The 16190-nt window shown below is 35.8% G+C and overlaps 1 protein-coding gene across 2 annotated transcripts in view; it reads left to right on the forward strand.

Annotated features, from left to right (window-relative positions):
• The window catches only part of LOC149798630 (serine/threonine-protein phosphatase 2A regulatory subunit B'' subunit beta-like), a 166591-nt gene that overhangs the window by 104172 nt on the left and 46229 nt on the right, over positions 1 to 16190 (forward strand). For both annotated transcript variants that reach the window (XM_089957463.1, XM_089957462.1), the window contains exons 4-6: positions 5467 to 5569; positions 6603 to 6677; positions 11521 to 11607. In XM_089957463.1, coding sequence (XP_089813589.1) covers positions 5467 to 5569; positions 6603 to 6677; positions 11521 to 11607 — 265 coding nt within the window. The remainder of the gene's footprint in view (positions 1 to 5466; positions 5570 to 6602; positions 6678 to 11520; positions 11608 to 16190) is intronic.

Consider the following 16190-nt stretch of genomic DNA (forward strand, 5'->3'; position numbering starts at 1 on the left):
ATCATTGTCTTGATCCAGCCACCTTTTACTCCAGATCCCCAACTTATCCTACTTTTTTGCAAAGGTTCTTCTGTCTGTGTGCAGTTCAGGCTGGTCTGTGTTAGGTCTCAGGCAATAAAGTGTAAAATTCAGACACAAAATTAGATTTGGTGTAAAAAAAAATTGGGTCAGTATTTCGTAATGAGTGTAGAAAGTCCAGATTATATAGTATCATTGTAGAGCTAAATCTGTCTACTTTTCTGTAATACCACCCACTTAAATGACCTTGATGCTAGAAAGCTTGAAAGTAGGGTACAACTTTGTGATGCATAAAAGTGGTGCCAGGGGTTAATGAGTTAATTAGGTGATCACAAAAACACTTGCAGGCATCAACGTGACATTTGATTGCAGGCATCAACGTGACATTTGATTGCAGGCATCAACGTGACATTTTATTGCAGGCATCAACGTGACATTTGATTGCAGGAATCAGTGTGACATTTTATTGCAGGCATCAATGAGACATTTGATTGCAGGCATCAATGAGACATTTGATTGACTCTTTTCATATTTGAATAGATGAGGACATATCACATTTTTGAGGAATACATTGAAAACCAATTAAAAGATAAAATTCAAACACTAATTTCACTTGAAAAGATTGCTTTTCTATTGGGTATTTATTTCATACAATATTGCCACCAGTAAGCATTTACCAAGATTTGAATGTCTCGATATTTCATCATATATTGTGGGTTTTTTTGAGAAAATACTTTTGTTCAGGAATTTTTCATATTATATAAATGCTTAGTTGCAAATTTCTTGATATCAAATCAGTTTTAATAACAAGAAAAGTGACATAAAGAGCTTTCATTTACCAGTTTGATTGTGTTTGTGTGTTCAGCAAAAAAGAGTTTATTTATGGCCTTTTCTACAAGAAACAAAAATAGAATCCACATTTACCTTCACTTTGTAAGTGACCGCTCAGGTGGCCTATTGGTTAGAGTGTCTGTCTCAGATGTGGGAGGTCGCAGGTTCGAACCCTAGCTAAGTCATACCAAAGACTTATAAAAATGGTACAGGCAGTTAGGCGCTCAGCATTAAGAGGTCAGTGTTAGGACTGGTCGATCTGGTGTCAGAATAATGTGACTGAGTGGGACATGATGCTACCTACATGTCTGTGGCATGATGCCCCAGTGCTAGACATCACTATAAACTGCCACACTGCAGACATTCTAGCAGTATGACTGAAAAATTGTTACAGCTACGTTAAAAATCCAAATCACACACTTGCTCACTTTGTAAGCAGATATGTTAGATGTCTCAGCAGTGGGCATGCTAAGATGAAGGATCAGGACTTCTTGAAATAACAGAGGCTGGTCTGCTTACTCATTAGCATAATTGTTTCTTTACAAATAATGGTTATCTTTGGTTACTAATTTCCTAATAATTGACACAGCACTCATTGTAATAGTTTGGTGAAAATTGGATGAAAAATGTCAAAAGATTTAACTGTGTGAGGAGTTGAAATTGTATATGGTAAATAGTAAATTTTAATTTGGTATCTTATTCCATCCGGCAAGTTCTTGTCTGGCCACCTGGTTATGTATTAATTCTTTTCTCTGGCTATTCATTTGGTTGGCTGGCCACTGGAATCACCATAATGTACTGATTGATTGATAGATGTCACTCACATCAAAGGGGTCTTCAGCCCATTGCTACCTTTAAAGTCCACACTCATTATGTGTACTGTATTCATTTGCTTGGGTTTTTATTTTTTCAATGTTAACAATATTCATGAAGACAAACCCATACTGAAAAGAAAGCTCATACTTAAAAGAAATTATATCAGCATTCTATGTGATGCATTGCTGGTTATAAGCGTTATGTATGTCTATATTTTCCGTAACTTCTGGTATAGGATTTTATTTAATTTTGTAATTTTTATTCATGGTCATAAATCTTTTAGAATATCTTTTGTTATAAATTGTGTATGTAATTTGGCTCTTAAAAATGCAAATTACGTAGGATCTGTAAATAATAATAAGGCTTAAAATGGCACCTATGACTTTTTTTTTCTTCAGTGATGGATGGGATATCAATGTTTCCAGAATAATTCCCATTGGTTGTATGAGGTCATGTGAATTATAGTTAGTTTGTCGAAAATCATCAGTATATGTTGTCGCATGGGGTCTGTTGGGAATACAGTCATAATATATGGTGTATATAAGGAGAAACTTAAGCATTTAGTTTCATTCTGATTTCTGGAGTCATTCATACTTTTAGCATTCCTGTTGTGGGTCTGCAGATGTATTTTATATTGTACTTAGATATTTTTTCAAGAGGAAAACCATTTGTTTCAACTGTTCAATAGTGATAGAAAGTGCTCACTATTTGGACTCTAAAATGATTCTGGAACTGTTATAAATTATTTGAAAGAATTCTGGACAATGCCATCTTGATGAGGTCATGATTCTTGGAGCACCAGTTAATTTCTGGTATTGAAAATTGCTAGGCTTTTCTCATTCATTCAGAACTTTCATTGACTTTTATAAGGACTAATTTGGATTCCCTTCATTATACTGTATGTTCCTCTCACATTTTTCGTTTATTACTTTAATAATTAAATAGTTTGGTACATTTTATACAACTTAGTGGTTTTGCTTCTTTTCTGTTACTTAAGTGTGTGACCATAGGGTTGTAACATAAGACTAACAGAATCATTCATAATGGATCTGTTTAGGAGATAAAATTCTGTTCGAGAGGGTTGAATGGTCTTATCCAACAACAGCACATAATAAGGAATTACTGTCTATACTTAAGGAATTACTGTCTATACTTGAGGAATTACTGTCTGTACTTGAGGAATTACTGTCTATACTTGAGGAATTACTGTCTATACTTGCTTACAAGTCAAGTCCAGCTGCACACTTCATAGACCCAGATCTACCATTGCATAGTGTGTCAGCAGATCTGTGCCTTACACTTTGTTTGGAGTAATCAGTAGAACAAACTTCATAGACCCAGATCTGCCATTGCATAGTTTGTCAGCAGATCTGTGCCTTACACTTTGTTTGGAGTAATCAGTAGAACAAACTTCATAGACCCAGATCTGCAGATGTATTATGGTGCAGCAGATTAGGATTATTGTTGTTTGCATTTTGCCTTGACTTGTAAACAATAACAAATGGTATTTTCTCATATTCCTTGCGATAGAGTGTTGGTAGTAAACAAAATAATATCCAGTAACTACACATATACAACATTAAATGGACAAAATATACTGTACATCAAAAATGTTTCCATATTTAGAGAGAAAATGCAATGTTTGATTTACACAGGAGAATGTAGTATAAACACGGAAATAAGGTTAAACACAGAAAATTTTATAAGTACAGAAATAAAAACCTTAGAATAATATCAGGCAATCATGTCATGTTTATGGGCAAAATCATACAAACAAATTAAATCGGCTATGTGCATTTTCAAAATCATACGTTTCTATGTAAGTTCTTGTGTTACATGTTTAGGCAACAAGGTTTAAAAAAAATAACAAATAATTTATTTTCCTGGAAGAAAAAAAGAAAATGAAAAAATAAGAAATTTATGGTTTTAAGAATTGAAATCCAAAAATAATCCAAGAATAATCCACAACTTAAATTTTAGACGTCCTAATAAAGAAATGTTCTATTGAATTCAAATTCGAGTCCCAGTGAAGAATCCAAGATGGAAGGCGATGACGTTTACTGTAACCTTTGTGGTGTTGTAAAGTCTACAGTTCTGTGTTATTCACAAGCAATAATCCAGTGTTTGAATTTTGAATAAAATGTAGAGCAATGTCTTTGTCCAAGAATTCTATATGAGCGCTCAGATTTCTCCAGGAAAAAAGAATTAATCCTTTTGAATCCAAATAATTTGAATAAACATTAAAATAACTCCAAACTGACACAACAAATGAAGACCTTTACATCCCAGTGTTTTTAAGCCCAACTGAGAAAAATCTCTATAAACAATGATTGTACATTAACTTGAAACACAAAACAAATTCCCGGATGAGGGTCAACTTTCCAGAACCTTTGAGAAGTATTTACATATAAAAGCACATAGCCCCAGTATGACCTTGACAAAAACCAATCATTTTACTCTAAGAATAGGATAAAAATAAAAAAATTGTTTACTTCTCTCACTAATTTCTGAATTAAGGTCGGGAACAAGGTCAGCTTTAGGTGTTTGCAACTGAAGAGTCAAAGTCAAACTATTTTCTGAAAAAATATCCAGTTCCTAGTAAACAAAACTACATTATTTTTACATATAATGAAATTAAAAATAAAAAGATTTAAAAACTTACAAACAATTAAATTAAATCAAATATAAATTAAATCAAATATACATAACAAAGTTTAGTTATGAAAGATGGAGATATTCTCTTTCTGTGTTCTACACTGTACACATATAGAAATGTGAGAGGTGTTATTATAAATCTCTGCATGAAATAAACTGTGTTTACCCTGTTTAAAGCTGATGCTACCAAAAAATTGTAGCAGCAATTATAACACTATGTTCCCAAGGTTAAGCCTATGCTACCCAAATTGTTTTACTGCATTAACTGGTATATGTAGTGTTTTTATGTGACTAAAAGCCCATGCTACCAAATATTATGTTGGCAGGGTATATGTGTACTGTATTTACCTTTAACCCTCTGTTACCAAAAGTTATATTGACAGTTTATATGTGTACTGTATTTACCTCCTAAAACACCATGCTACCAAAAATTATGTCATCAGTTCATTTGTGTACTGTATTTTTCCTTGCTAAAAGCCCATGCTGACAATTATGTCAACAGTTCATTTGTGTACTGTATTTACCTTGCTAAAAGCCCATGCTGACAATTATGTCAACAGTTAATTTGTGTACTGTATTTACCTTGCTAAAAGCCCATGCTGACAATTATGTCATTAGCTCATTTGTGTACTGTATTTACCTTGCTAAAAACCCATGCTACCAAAAATTATGCTGACAATGTTTGTTTACTGTATTTACCTTGCTAAAAGCCCATGCTAACATAAACTTCTATGTGGAAAACTGTATTGTATTCATATTCATGTGTGGCTTTTATCTGGAAAACTATTGTATTGTATTCATATTCATGTGTGCTTTTTCTGGAAAACTGTATTGTATTCATATTTATGTGTGGCTTTTATCTGGAAAACTGTATTGTATTCATATTTATGTGTGGCTTTTATCTGGAAAACTGTATTGTATTCATATTTATGTGTGGCTTTTATCTGGAAAACTATTGTATTCATATTCATGTGTGGCTTTTATCTGGAAAACTGTATTGTATTCATATTCATGTGTGGCTTTTATAGATAGAAAACTGTATTGTATTCACATTCAAGTGTGGCTTTTTCTGGAAAACTGTATTGTATTCATATTCATGTGTGGCTTTTATAGATAGACTTAAATGTTTGATTTTTTTTCCTGCAGAATTACTCAGACTTGCCATGACAGTTCAGCTAGATTTGTGAAAATCATGTCCAGAAAAGGGAACACTTACTTAACGGAAGAGGATTTTGTACCATTCATACAGGTAAATATTAGGGGAGGGTATTGACAGAATTTTAATATGGTGATATTGCAATATGGGACAGTGTACTGATTATGACAGGTATTGCAATATAGTGGTGAAATCTCAAGAAAGTGTAAAAGATCTATTGAAGAGTGAATGGGAAATCACATGACTTTAATATCTTTAAATTTCTTTAAGTGAACAATGAGTGGGAAGCCTACTTACCTTGGGCATGTCTGAACTACATGAGATTGTTTAGTTGCATCTTCTCAACTGGCAGTTACGATCGGATGATGCAGGTGAACATGGCCAGTGAAGTTGATAATTCCCTCCGCAAACTTCATCACTACATTACATTGCTGACAAATGGCAAGGTCATTGATTCATTTTTAATTTTTCTTAAAGGATTTAAGCTAAAAATAGTGCAAGACAATTGGTTTGGCTTCTCTGTATTTGTCATACAAGACTTGAGGCTCCATGTCTATCATTTTTGGTGTTGCTGTGCAACAGGCAGGCTATAACATGCAGTTAGACTATTTCTTAGTGGTCGCATCTTTCAGAAGTCTTTTTGGACTTTAGAACAACTGACATTGAAATAGATAAAACCTTTAAATGAAACTACTTAAAGTTGAAGTAGAAATTTCATTTGTAACTAGTTATAGAAATCGTCAGAACTGGTTTATTGATAATATACCATTGTACCAGTAAAATTGCACATTGCTGATCAATCTTGTCTCTGTTTTCGCCACCCGACTTTCTGCAGTCTTTTTAGCTAAATCATCAGTCACTCTTTAGTTCCTTTGTCTTCTCATGTATGTCATTTATCAATTTGACCCTTTGATTTAATAATTTTGAGCTCTACACTCTAATCACTTGTTTTTGTTTCTTTCTGTTTTGAAGGACCCTGATACATAGTCATAGTCATTTGACTGTAATAGAATTCAGTCTATACACTGATGTTTTTTGTTCAGTGTGTGCACATGCTGATTGGGTGTACTGGATTTGGCATCTTCATTAATTTCTTTGAGAAATGCACACTTGTTTCTGATTTCAGGATGTGGTGGATACACATCCTGGTTTGACCTTCCTCCTAGAGGCTCCAGAGTTCCATTCCCGTTATGTAAACACAGTAAGTATTTGCAATGAAACACCTCTATCAAGGCAAGTAAGGGATAGATTGGTTATTGTATTTATTCTTTGTTAATAATATTGGGAGTTTCCTTGACATAAAGAAAACCCCAGCTAAACCTATAGCAGTAAGAATGTATGTTAATTTATTTTTTGGGGGGTAAATTTAAATATAGTTTTGTGTGATGTTATTTGTGCACTTAATTTAGTCTGATGTAAATGTATGTGGATATAATTGTAATATACTAATTTGGAGATAGATAAACAGTGGACATTTACTATTGAACTTCACAATCTTTGCGTGCTGTGGGACAGATGTTATTGCTATCCCCATGTTTTAATAGCAGCAATTACTTACCCTGTTGCTATGCTTAGCTATCTATTTTCATGCTGAAAATATACCATCCGTATGATGTAAATGCATCCTCCCAGAGTGGAGAGTGGAGAAGTTAGTATGACCCTTTGACCTTTTGCACATCACTCTGACACAGGCCATGTGCAGAAGGTAGATGTCCCTATATGTCATTCTTTTCACGGATGCCATGCTTTAAAGATATCTGAAGCTGTTGTGACTGAGAAATTAATGCCTTTGGACAGCTAATATAAAGCAGTTAGTGATTTCTCCTTCTCTACAGTGTTTATAGTGTTGCTACTGTCCATTTGTTTCTAAAAAGTGTATTGTAGCTTTTCATTTTTTCCCCCTTAGAACTGTTCTTTGCAGGAATTCGGAAGCTACCTGTTCTACCCATGTTGGTAGACAAAGTCCTTTACTTTAAATATTAACTGAATGGTATGGGTAAGTCTCAATATTCAAGGAACAATAAACAGGCCCCGCTCAAATGTTGAGGACATCGTTTCCTCTATTTTTTATGTTAAACTCGATGCAATAAGTTATAACTTCGTACAGTGCTCGTGTTGACATTCATGTGTTTTCATGTTACCTCAATAAACATATAATCAGAACTAGAATGTCTTGTTTCTTTCAATAAATAAGGAAATACTTCAGTGATAATTTCCATCTTTTGTTTATTTGTGGTGATTCAAGTTTTGCAACAACAAGGGACCACACCACTATATAAATTTTTTTTCAGCAAAACAGTCTTGGTGGCAATGTGGCCACAAGGAGGTCTCATGGGATACACACACAGACTGTAACAAGTGTTCTAGGTGCACTTGGAAATTTTTTTTTTTGTAATTTGTGGTCTTCCAGCACCTGGAATCTAGCAGATTCCAGGCATACCTATCAAAGTCGGAAAAACTTTCCCTCTTCTTCATCTGAATTTTCAGGTTTTTATTACGGATCTCACAATTTAGGATAAACATCTTCAGCATTTGTTGAAGCCCCTCCAGAAGGAGGGTCTCAATGTTTGAGATGCCGTTCAACTTCAGCCGGTAGGGAGATGATGGAAAGTTCTCATGTCCTTAACAGTATTCATTCTTCAGGTAGCGGGTTGCTTCTTCCTGTTGGGGAGCTAGAGCATTGCGACCATGGATTGTGCCCTCCCATTAGAGAGGTAGAGCACCATGATGGTGGATTGTGCCCTCCAATTGGGGAGGTAGAGCACTGCGATAGCAGGTTGCACCCTTCCTGTATGGAGTTTGAGCACTGTGACAGCGGGCTGCACCCTCCCTTAAAGGAGGTTGAGCACCGTAGCTGTGGGTTGCACCCTCCCTTTAGGGAGGTTGAGCACCACTACTTATTGTGTATTGGCCCCTTCTGTTAGGGAGACAAGACATCGCACCTATGATTCACAGAGTGAAGATGATGTCTCCATCTATCCCTCATTGACCTCACGGTACAGGGAAAGGGCCATGACTGAGTTCGCCATATTCCAGGCAGGATGAACATATTACGGACAGCCTGTCCAGAACAGACTGAGGCGTCCTCACAGAATGGTCTCTTCACCACTCAGTAACAGAGTCCCTGTTTTCCCTTTGCGAAAGATCTCTAATGGACTTGTTTGTGACCAAGCTTAACAACAAACTTCCCTTTTGCATGTCCTCTGTCCTGGATCCGAAAGCATGGGCAGTCAATGCATTCAGCTTCCAGTGGGATTGCCTATTCACGTATGCCTTCCCACCTTTCTGACTGCTACCACAAATTCTTCAAAGAGTCCGAACTTCCACTGTTCAGATCATTCTCATTGCCTCATTGTGGCCCCCTAGACCTCTTGATAGAATGACCCTGGTCTCTACCACACAGGAGGTATCTCCTGTCACAGCACTGGGGATCCCTTCTCTACAACAGCCCAGACATTCTCCACCTTCACGCCTGGCTCATCTCAAAAAAGCTTTCTGTCAGAACAAGTTTTCAGACAGTTACCAGTTATATCATTCAAGCCAGTAGAGCTTCTACATCCCATGTTTATGATGCCAGGTGGAGAATCTTCTGTGACAGGTGCAGTAGGAAATACATTGATCCTATCTGCCCTTCTATAACAGCCATTGCTGATTTCCTTTTGTTCCTTTTTGAGACCAAAAGATGTTCAGTATCCACTACCAAAGGCTATCGAGCTGCCATCTCCAGCAAACTTAAATTCTCACAGGGCACAGACATCGGTTCAGATCCACATCTTGCTGATCTTATAAAGTTTTTTGAGCTTCAGAGACCGGTCTCTCGTTCCCTTGTGCCTAGATGGAATCTCTCCTGTGTTCTTTGGTCAGTAGCCAAAGCACCTTATGAACCGTTGAGTGAAGTTTCCTTTTTGGACCTCACACTCAAAACTGTATTATTCCTTCTCACCTTTGCCTCGATGAGACAAAGAAGTGAAATTCATGCCTTGTCCATTGACTCTGGCTGTATTAGGTTTAATGGGAACTATGACTCCATTCCCTTCTTTGCCAACCTGGTTTTCTTGCAAGAAATCAGTTAACTTCAGTAGCCCTCTTACCCACAGAGATTCCCAGTCTCAGTAAAATATGCACAGGGGATGATCAAGATAGACTATTGTACCCTGTGCATGCTCTTCACTTCTATCTTAATGTCACCAAAGCAAAAAGAAAGGGTAGGAAATGTCTCATTCACCCTGTTAAGGGCTCCATAGACATTTCAGCTGCCACTATCTCCTGGTGGATTGTCAGGACAATCAAATGAGCATACAAATCTGTCACCGATTGAGACCTCACCTTCATGAAAATTAAAACCCATGAGGTTTGAGCTGTTGCTACCTCATGGGCCTCCTTGAATCATTCCTCTCTGGAGGATATTATGAAAGCAGCTATTTGGTGCTCTCATAATACCTTTTCCTCCTTCTACCTCCAATCATTAGTACATCAGAGCGCAATCATTTGTTCTCTAGGTCCCATTGTTATGGCACAGTGTGTTACTCAGAGAGACAAAAATATTCTGTATAAGTGGACCCCACCCCCAAAAACTACAGTTTAATGGGAGGAAATTACGTTTGCCCATCTGTATGTCCATAACCACTTGCCCTAAACTGTATGCCCATAACCACTTGTCCTAAACTGTATGTCCATAACCACTTGCCCTAAACTACTGGGTAGAAATTCACCATCTGTATGTCCATAACCACTTGCCCTAAACTACTGGGCAGAAATTCACCATCTGTATGTCCATAACCACTTGCCCTAAACTACTGGGTAGAAATTCACCATCTATATGTCCATAACCACTTGCCCTAAACTGCTGGGTAGAAATTCACCATCTGTTTGTCCATAACCACTTGCCCTAAACTAGTGGGTAGAAATTTGCCATCTGTATGTCCATAACCACTTGCCCTAAACTGCTGGGTAGAAATTCACCATCTGTATGTCCATAACCACTTGCCCTAAACTACTGGGTAGAAATTCACCAAACTTGGTACATAGGTTACCAATGTAAATCACAATGATAGCCATCTACTACTGGGTATTGTTTTTTTTTATCTCTGCTAGAGTCTTTTAGAAAAAGAGGTCATTTATTTAAAAACTGCAACTACAGGGACATTTTCAAATATTTGGATTTTTTAGATAAACTTTCAATATAAAATAAGAATACATAATATATTTAAATGGTTTTGAGTTGAAACCCCTGGGTTAGATTGGAGGGTGGGATTTTAATAAAAGGTATGGAAAATTTGCATAGCAAGCATTTGAATTGAAACCCCTGGGTCAGATTGGGGGTGGGGGGATTGATAAAAGAATGGAGGATTTGCATGGGAGGCATTTGAATTGAAACCTTTTGGTCAGGTTGGGGTGGCATTTTAATAATAACCTGGAGATTTTGCATGGCAAGCATTTGAATGGAAACCTCTTGGTCAGATTGAGGGTGGGGGGATTTTAATAAAATGCATGGAGAATTTGCATGGCAAGCAATGGAAGAGACTCTAGTTTTGGAAAACTTTATATTGGGACTGAGCCAGACATTTTAGTAATGCCATGTATGTATTCAGGTGTTGCTCATATATAGGTACATAAATTGATGGAAGCATGGATAGGTGGATGGATGGATGGATGGATGACAGATTGATTGGATTGATTGGATTTATTTTATAATTGATTTTGGTGTCAGTCTGAGGGTGAAACATTCAGTTCTTTTTGTTACAGAAATATTATGGCTGTTAGCTTTTTTCCCCTTCCTTTGCATATATATTTACCTGTTAGCTTGTTTCCCCTTCCTTTGCATATATATTTACCAGTTAGCTTTTTTCCCCTTCCTTTGCATATATATTTACTTGTTAGCTTTTCTCCCCTTCCTTTGCATATATATTTACCTGTTAGCTTGTTTCCCCTTCCTTTGCATATATATTTACTTGTTAGCTTGTTTCCCCTTCCTTTGCATATATATTTACTTGTTAGCTTTTTTCCCCTTCCTTTGCATATATATTTACCTGTTTGTTTTTCAGGTAATAGCTAGGATATTCTATAGTGTCAATAGGTCTTGGTCAGGACATATAACAGCTCAAGAACTTAGGAAAAGCAACTTTTTACAGGTTAGTATGAATAAACCAATTCCAGATCCCAAATTATGCTTGCAAGCATCGTTTTAAAAGTTTGGATAGAAAATTCCAGACTTGGTTTTTTATTATGGAAGCTTATTGAGCATGCGATTCAAACTCAAGCTGGAAGATCTGAAAATTCAACTCTGTTTAATTTTACTCTGAATAAAGCTAGAATCAGATCTTTTAGGATGTTTGTAGAGCCCATGTTATTGGGACAGTGTGACATGGCAGTCACGTTTCCAGTAGCAGTAGCTTTGATGGTGTTGTTATGGTTGTCATCAGGATGTTTGTAGAACCCATGTTATTGGAACAGTGTGACATGGCAGTCATTTTTCCAATAGCAGTAGCTTTGATGGTGTCATTATGGTTGTTGTCAGGATGTTTGTAGAACCCATGTTATTGGGACAGTGTGACATGGCAGTCACTTTTCCAGTAGCAGTAGCTTTGATGGTGTTGTTATGGTTGTCATCAGGATGTTTGTAGAGCCCAAGTTATTGGGACAGTGTGATATGGCAGTCACTTTTCCAATAGCAGTAGCTTTGATAGTGTTGTTATGATTGTCATCAGGATGTTTGTAGAACCCATGTTATTGGAACAGTATGACATGGCAGTCATTTTTCCAATAGCAGTGGCTTTGATGGTGTCATTATGGTTGTCATCAGGATGTTTGTAGAACCCATGTTATTGGAACAGTGTGACATGGCAGTCATTTTTCCAATAGCAGTGGCTTTGCTGGTGTCATTATGGTTGTCATCAGGATGTTTGTAGAACCTATGTTATTGGGACAGTGTGACATGGCAGTCACTTTTCCAGTAGCAGTAGCTTTGATGGTGTTGTTATGGTTGTCATCAGGATGTTTGTAGAGCCCATGTTATTGGGACAGTGTGACATGGCAGTCATTTTTCCAATAGCAGTAGCTTTGATGGTGTCATTATGGTTGTCATCAGGATGTTTGTAGAACCCAAGTTATTGGGACAGTGTGACATGGCAGTCACTTTTCCAATAGTAGCAGCTTTGATGGTATCATTATGATTGTCATGAGGATGTCTGTAGAGCCCATGTCACTGGGACAGTGTGACATGGCAGTCACTTTTCCAATAGCAGTAGTGTTTTAAGTTTTTGATAGAGTGTTTCAAGTTTTTGTTTGAAGTGCTTCAATTGTGTACATTTTCCCTCTTGATGGATTCTATTCGTACTTGGCATAAATCATTTTGAAACTTAGACAATTCATTCTGCAACATTTGCTTGTCACTTTGACCTTGGGGGTCTTAGTTACAATCTTAGAAAATGTTTGTTATTTTTTTTGTTAAGATTTTGTCATTTGTTAATATTACTTAAATCTCTTGATGGATTTTGTTCATACTTAAGATGACACTTGGTCACTCCTTTGACCTTGGGATCATGGTCAGTAAAAATATTGCATTTCATTTTTTTATTTGCATGTATTTTTGTTGACCCCTTTATGAAGCTAAGACAATTCATTCCAGAAATATGCTCGCTTAATGTTTGTGACCTTGTTAAGGTCATATGTTTTACATGTGCGTATGTGAGAAAGCTTGCCAGTAGCTTCTCGTGGGTCAGTGGTTCTTCCCGGGTTCTTCCTCCACCATTAATACTGGCCATCATGCATAGCCTATCTTGTGCTGAAAAATGGCATTAAACCCCACAACAACAACAACATATTTTACAGCTTTTCTTGTTGTCTAGCTTTAATTCTTGTCTTTGACTTTTAAATTAAAATTGAATAAATGTGTGCCTATTTTAAATGAATTTTATGAATGAAACAAATGATAGCAAGCCTTGGAAAGTAAAAGATTGACATAATTCAATGAGTTTCATAAATTTCCTTTGGAATTGGTGCAGATATAATATTCTGTTTAGCATGTGTTGAAATGCACATCTTATTTGATGAAATTGCAGAATAGTGTAGCGTAATGACCATGAACAGTGTAGTGTAATGACCATCAATACTGTAGCGTAATGACCATGATTAGTGTAGTGTAATGACCATGAATAGTGTAGTTTAATGGCAATGAATAGTGCTGTGTAATGACCATGAATAGTATAGTGTAATGACCATGAATAGTGTAGTGTAATGACCATGAATATTATAGTGTAATGACCATGAATAGTGTAGTGTAATGACTGTGAATAGTGTAGTGTAATGACCATGAATATTGTAGTGTAATGACCATGAATAGTGTAGTTTAATGGCTATGAATAGTGCTGTGTAATGACCATGAATAGTATAGTGTAATGACCATAAATAGTGTAGTGTAATGGCCATGAATATTATAGTGTAATGACCATGAATAGTGTAGTGTAATGACCATGAATAGTGTAGTGAAATGACCACAAATAGTGTAGTGTAATGACCATTAATATTATAGTGTAATGACCATGAATAGTGTAATGAAATGACCATGAATATTATAGTGTAATGACCATGAATACTGTAGTGTAATGACCATGAATAGTGTAGTGTAATGACCATGAATAGTGTAGTGAAATGACCACAAATAATGTAGTGTAATGACCATTAATAGTGCTGTGTAATGACCATGAATAGTGTAGTGTAATGACCATGAACAGTATAGTGTAATGACCATCAATACTGTAGCATAATGACCACAAATAGTGTAGTGTAATGACCATTAATAGTGTAGTGTAATGACCATGAATAGTATAGTGTAATGACCATGAATAGTGTAGTGTAATGACCATTAATAGTGTAGTGTAATGACCATTAATAGTGCTGTGTAATGACCATGAATAGTGTAGTGAAATGACCATGAAAAACCATTAAATGCCTGTGTCATTATTCATTATTCATACATTGCATTATGACATCATTTCTAATGTCGTGAGGTGTTGTTATACATGTTGCATAAAGAAAATTATGATAGGGGTATATTAAAACCTAAATAATATGGCAGTCATGTTAAATAATATGGCAATTGTGTGATGAAAAATTTTGGGATATGCAGAGATAAAAGTTTTACCTGGGATATGCATCACTTGTGTTGACAAAGTATTTTCCTACTTTTATTTTCGATCGTGGTGTAATAAAGTACTTACTGAAGTAGTTCAGTACTGAGAGATAACAAAGGGGACATTATCTTTTACACATCTCATGATGACATATAGACATTACAATTGCAGCAAAATAGTTTATTTGTGCCTTCCCTTGTTTTCTCATCCCATAGACAGACTGGCTTCCAAATCATTAGGTGTCAGTTAAGAATTCAAAAACTAATGGGAAAGTTAGTAAATCAGTATGTACTCTAAATTCATATTTTTTCCCATTAGCAAAATAATGAAGATTTTGTTGGTAATTAATTTTATGGATTGAGCAGGAAGTCATATTATTTCCATGGTACGTTACTGGTGTCATCATAAGTCTAAAGTTTTATCAGGACAATTTATAATTGATTGATTGAAATGTGCAAATTCTAAGGGCGGGGTGCTACAAATAAATTAAAATTTCACATACAAGTGAAATTTTTAATAGATGACCTGTTATCAGTGACTAAGATTTATGCAGACCGGAAAAAATAGAAATTATGATTAAATGGAGACAACTGGGCTGAAATACACTTGTATATTGACAACTTATATTTGTGTAATGCACTCCAAAATGCATTAGATAATATACATGCATATGAAAAATTCATGAATTTGAGTATTCGATCGTATGTTAGAAAATCCACGTATCAGTCAAATCCTGTTAGAAAACAACTAAAACTATGTATAAATAAATGGTAGTCCTTGGTTGATCTATATCCCATTGTCAACAAAAACGCATTTCCCAAAATAATTCACTCTGATATTTATTATCCTAGTAGCACATGGCTGCATATTTGTTTATATGCTGCATGTACATGTACTTAAATTGGCCTAGATTTTGGTCATCAAGAGACAACTACTGTCATACTGAGGCTACCAAGGGGATGAGGCTATTCATAGGGAAATGTAATGTAAATTAAAAAGTTTAACATTCTTGCAAGATGTCCCACCTTCATTTAACTCGATGACCAAATATCTATTGTTTCACAATATTGGAACTTTAATTTGAGTTTTAAAAAGCCATTGGTAGCGATCATAAGCATTTTGTTTCAAACAGGAAACTTTCACAGCACAATAAATATGTTCCAGTCACTATGAAAAATGAAACAAAGCTTTTATTTAAGTTTGTTGCCAACTTCCTTTGATCAAAGGTCTTTGGCTTGATTTGATGAAGGTTATGCTAAAGGCAGTCTTTGAAGAACCAAACAAATACCAGTTATTGCTACAGCAACATCAGATAATTATAAAACACTGACGGAGGCTGAATTATTAAAAAATTTGCTTAGTATATATACAGAATGATCGATGCTTCAAAGGTAATCGGTTTTCTTTGAAGTTTCAGAAAAACTATTTTTACTGGTACTTTTTTCAAAGAGGAAAAAAAATTGCCATGGTTTGGTAGGTTGTAGCCATTCCTGTTCCCACGTTCAGAGGTGTTCAATTGTAGCTATTCAGGTAGCATGACTATTTGGGTTATATTACAGCACAGAGCACTAAGGCCACATATC

The sequence above is a fragment of the Sinohyriopsis cumingii genome, chromosome 5, assembly GCF_028554795.1.
Source record: "Sinohyriopsis cumingii isolate HCF-2022 chromosome 5, ASM2855479v2, whole genome shotgun sequence".
Taxonomy (NCBI): domain Eukaryota; kingdom Metazoa; phylum Mollusca; class Bivalvia; order Unionida; family Unionidae; genus Sinohyriopsis; species Sinohyriopsis cumingii.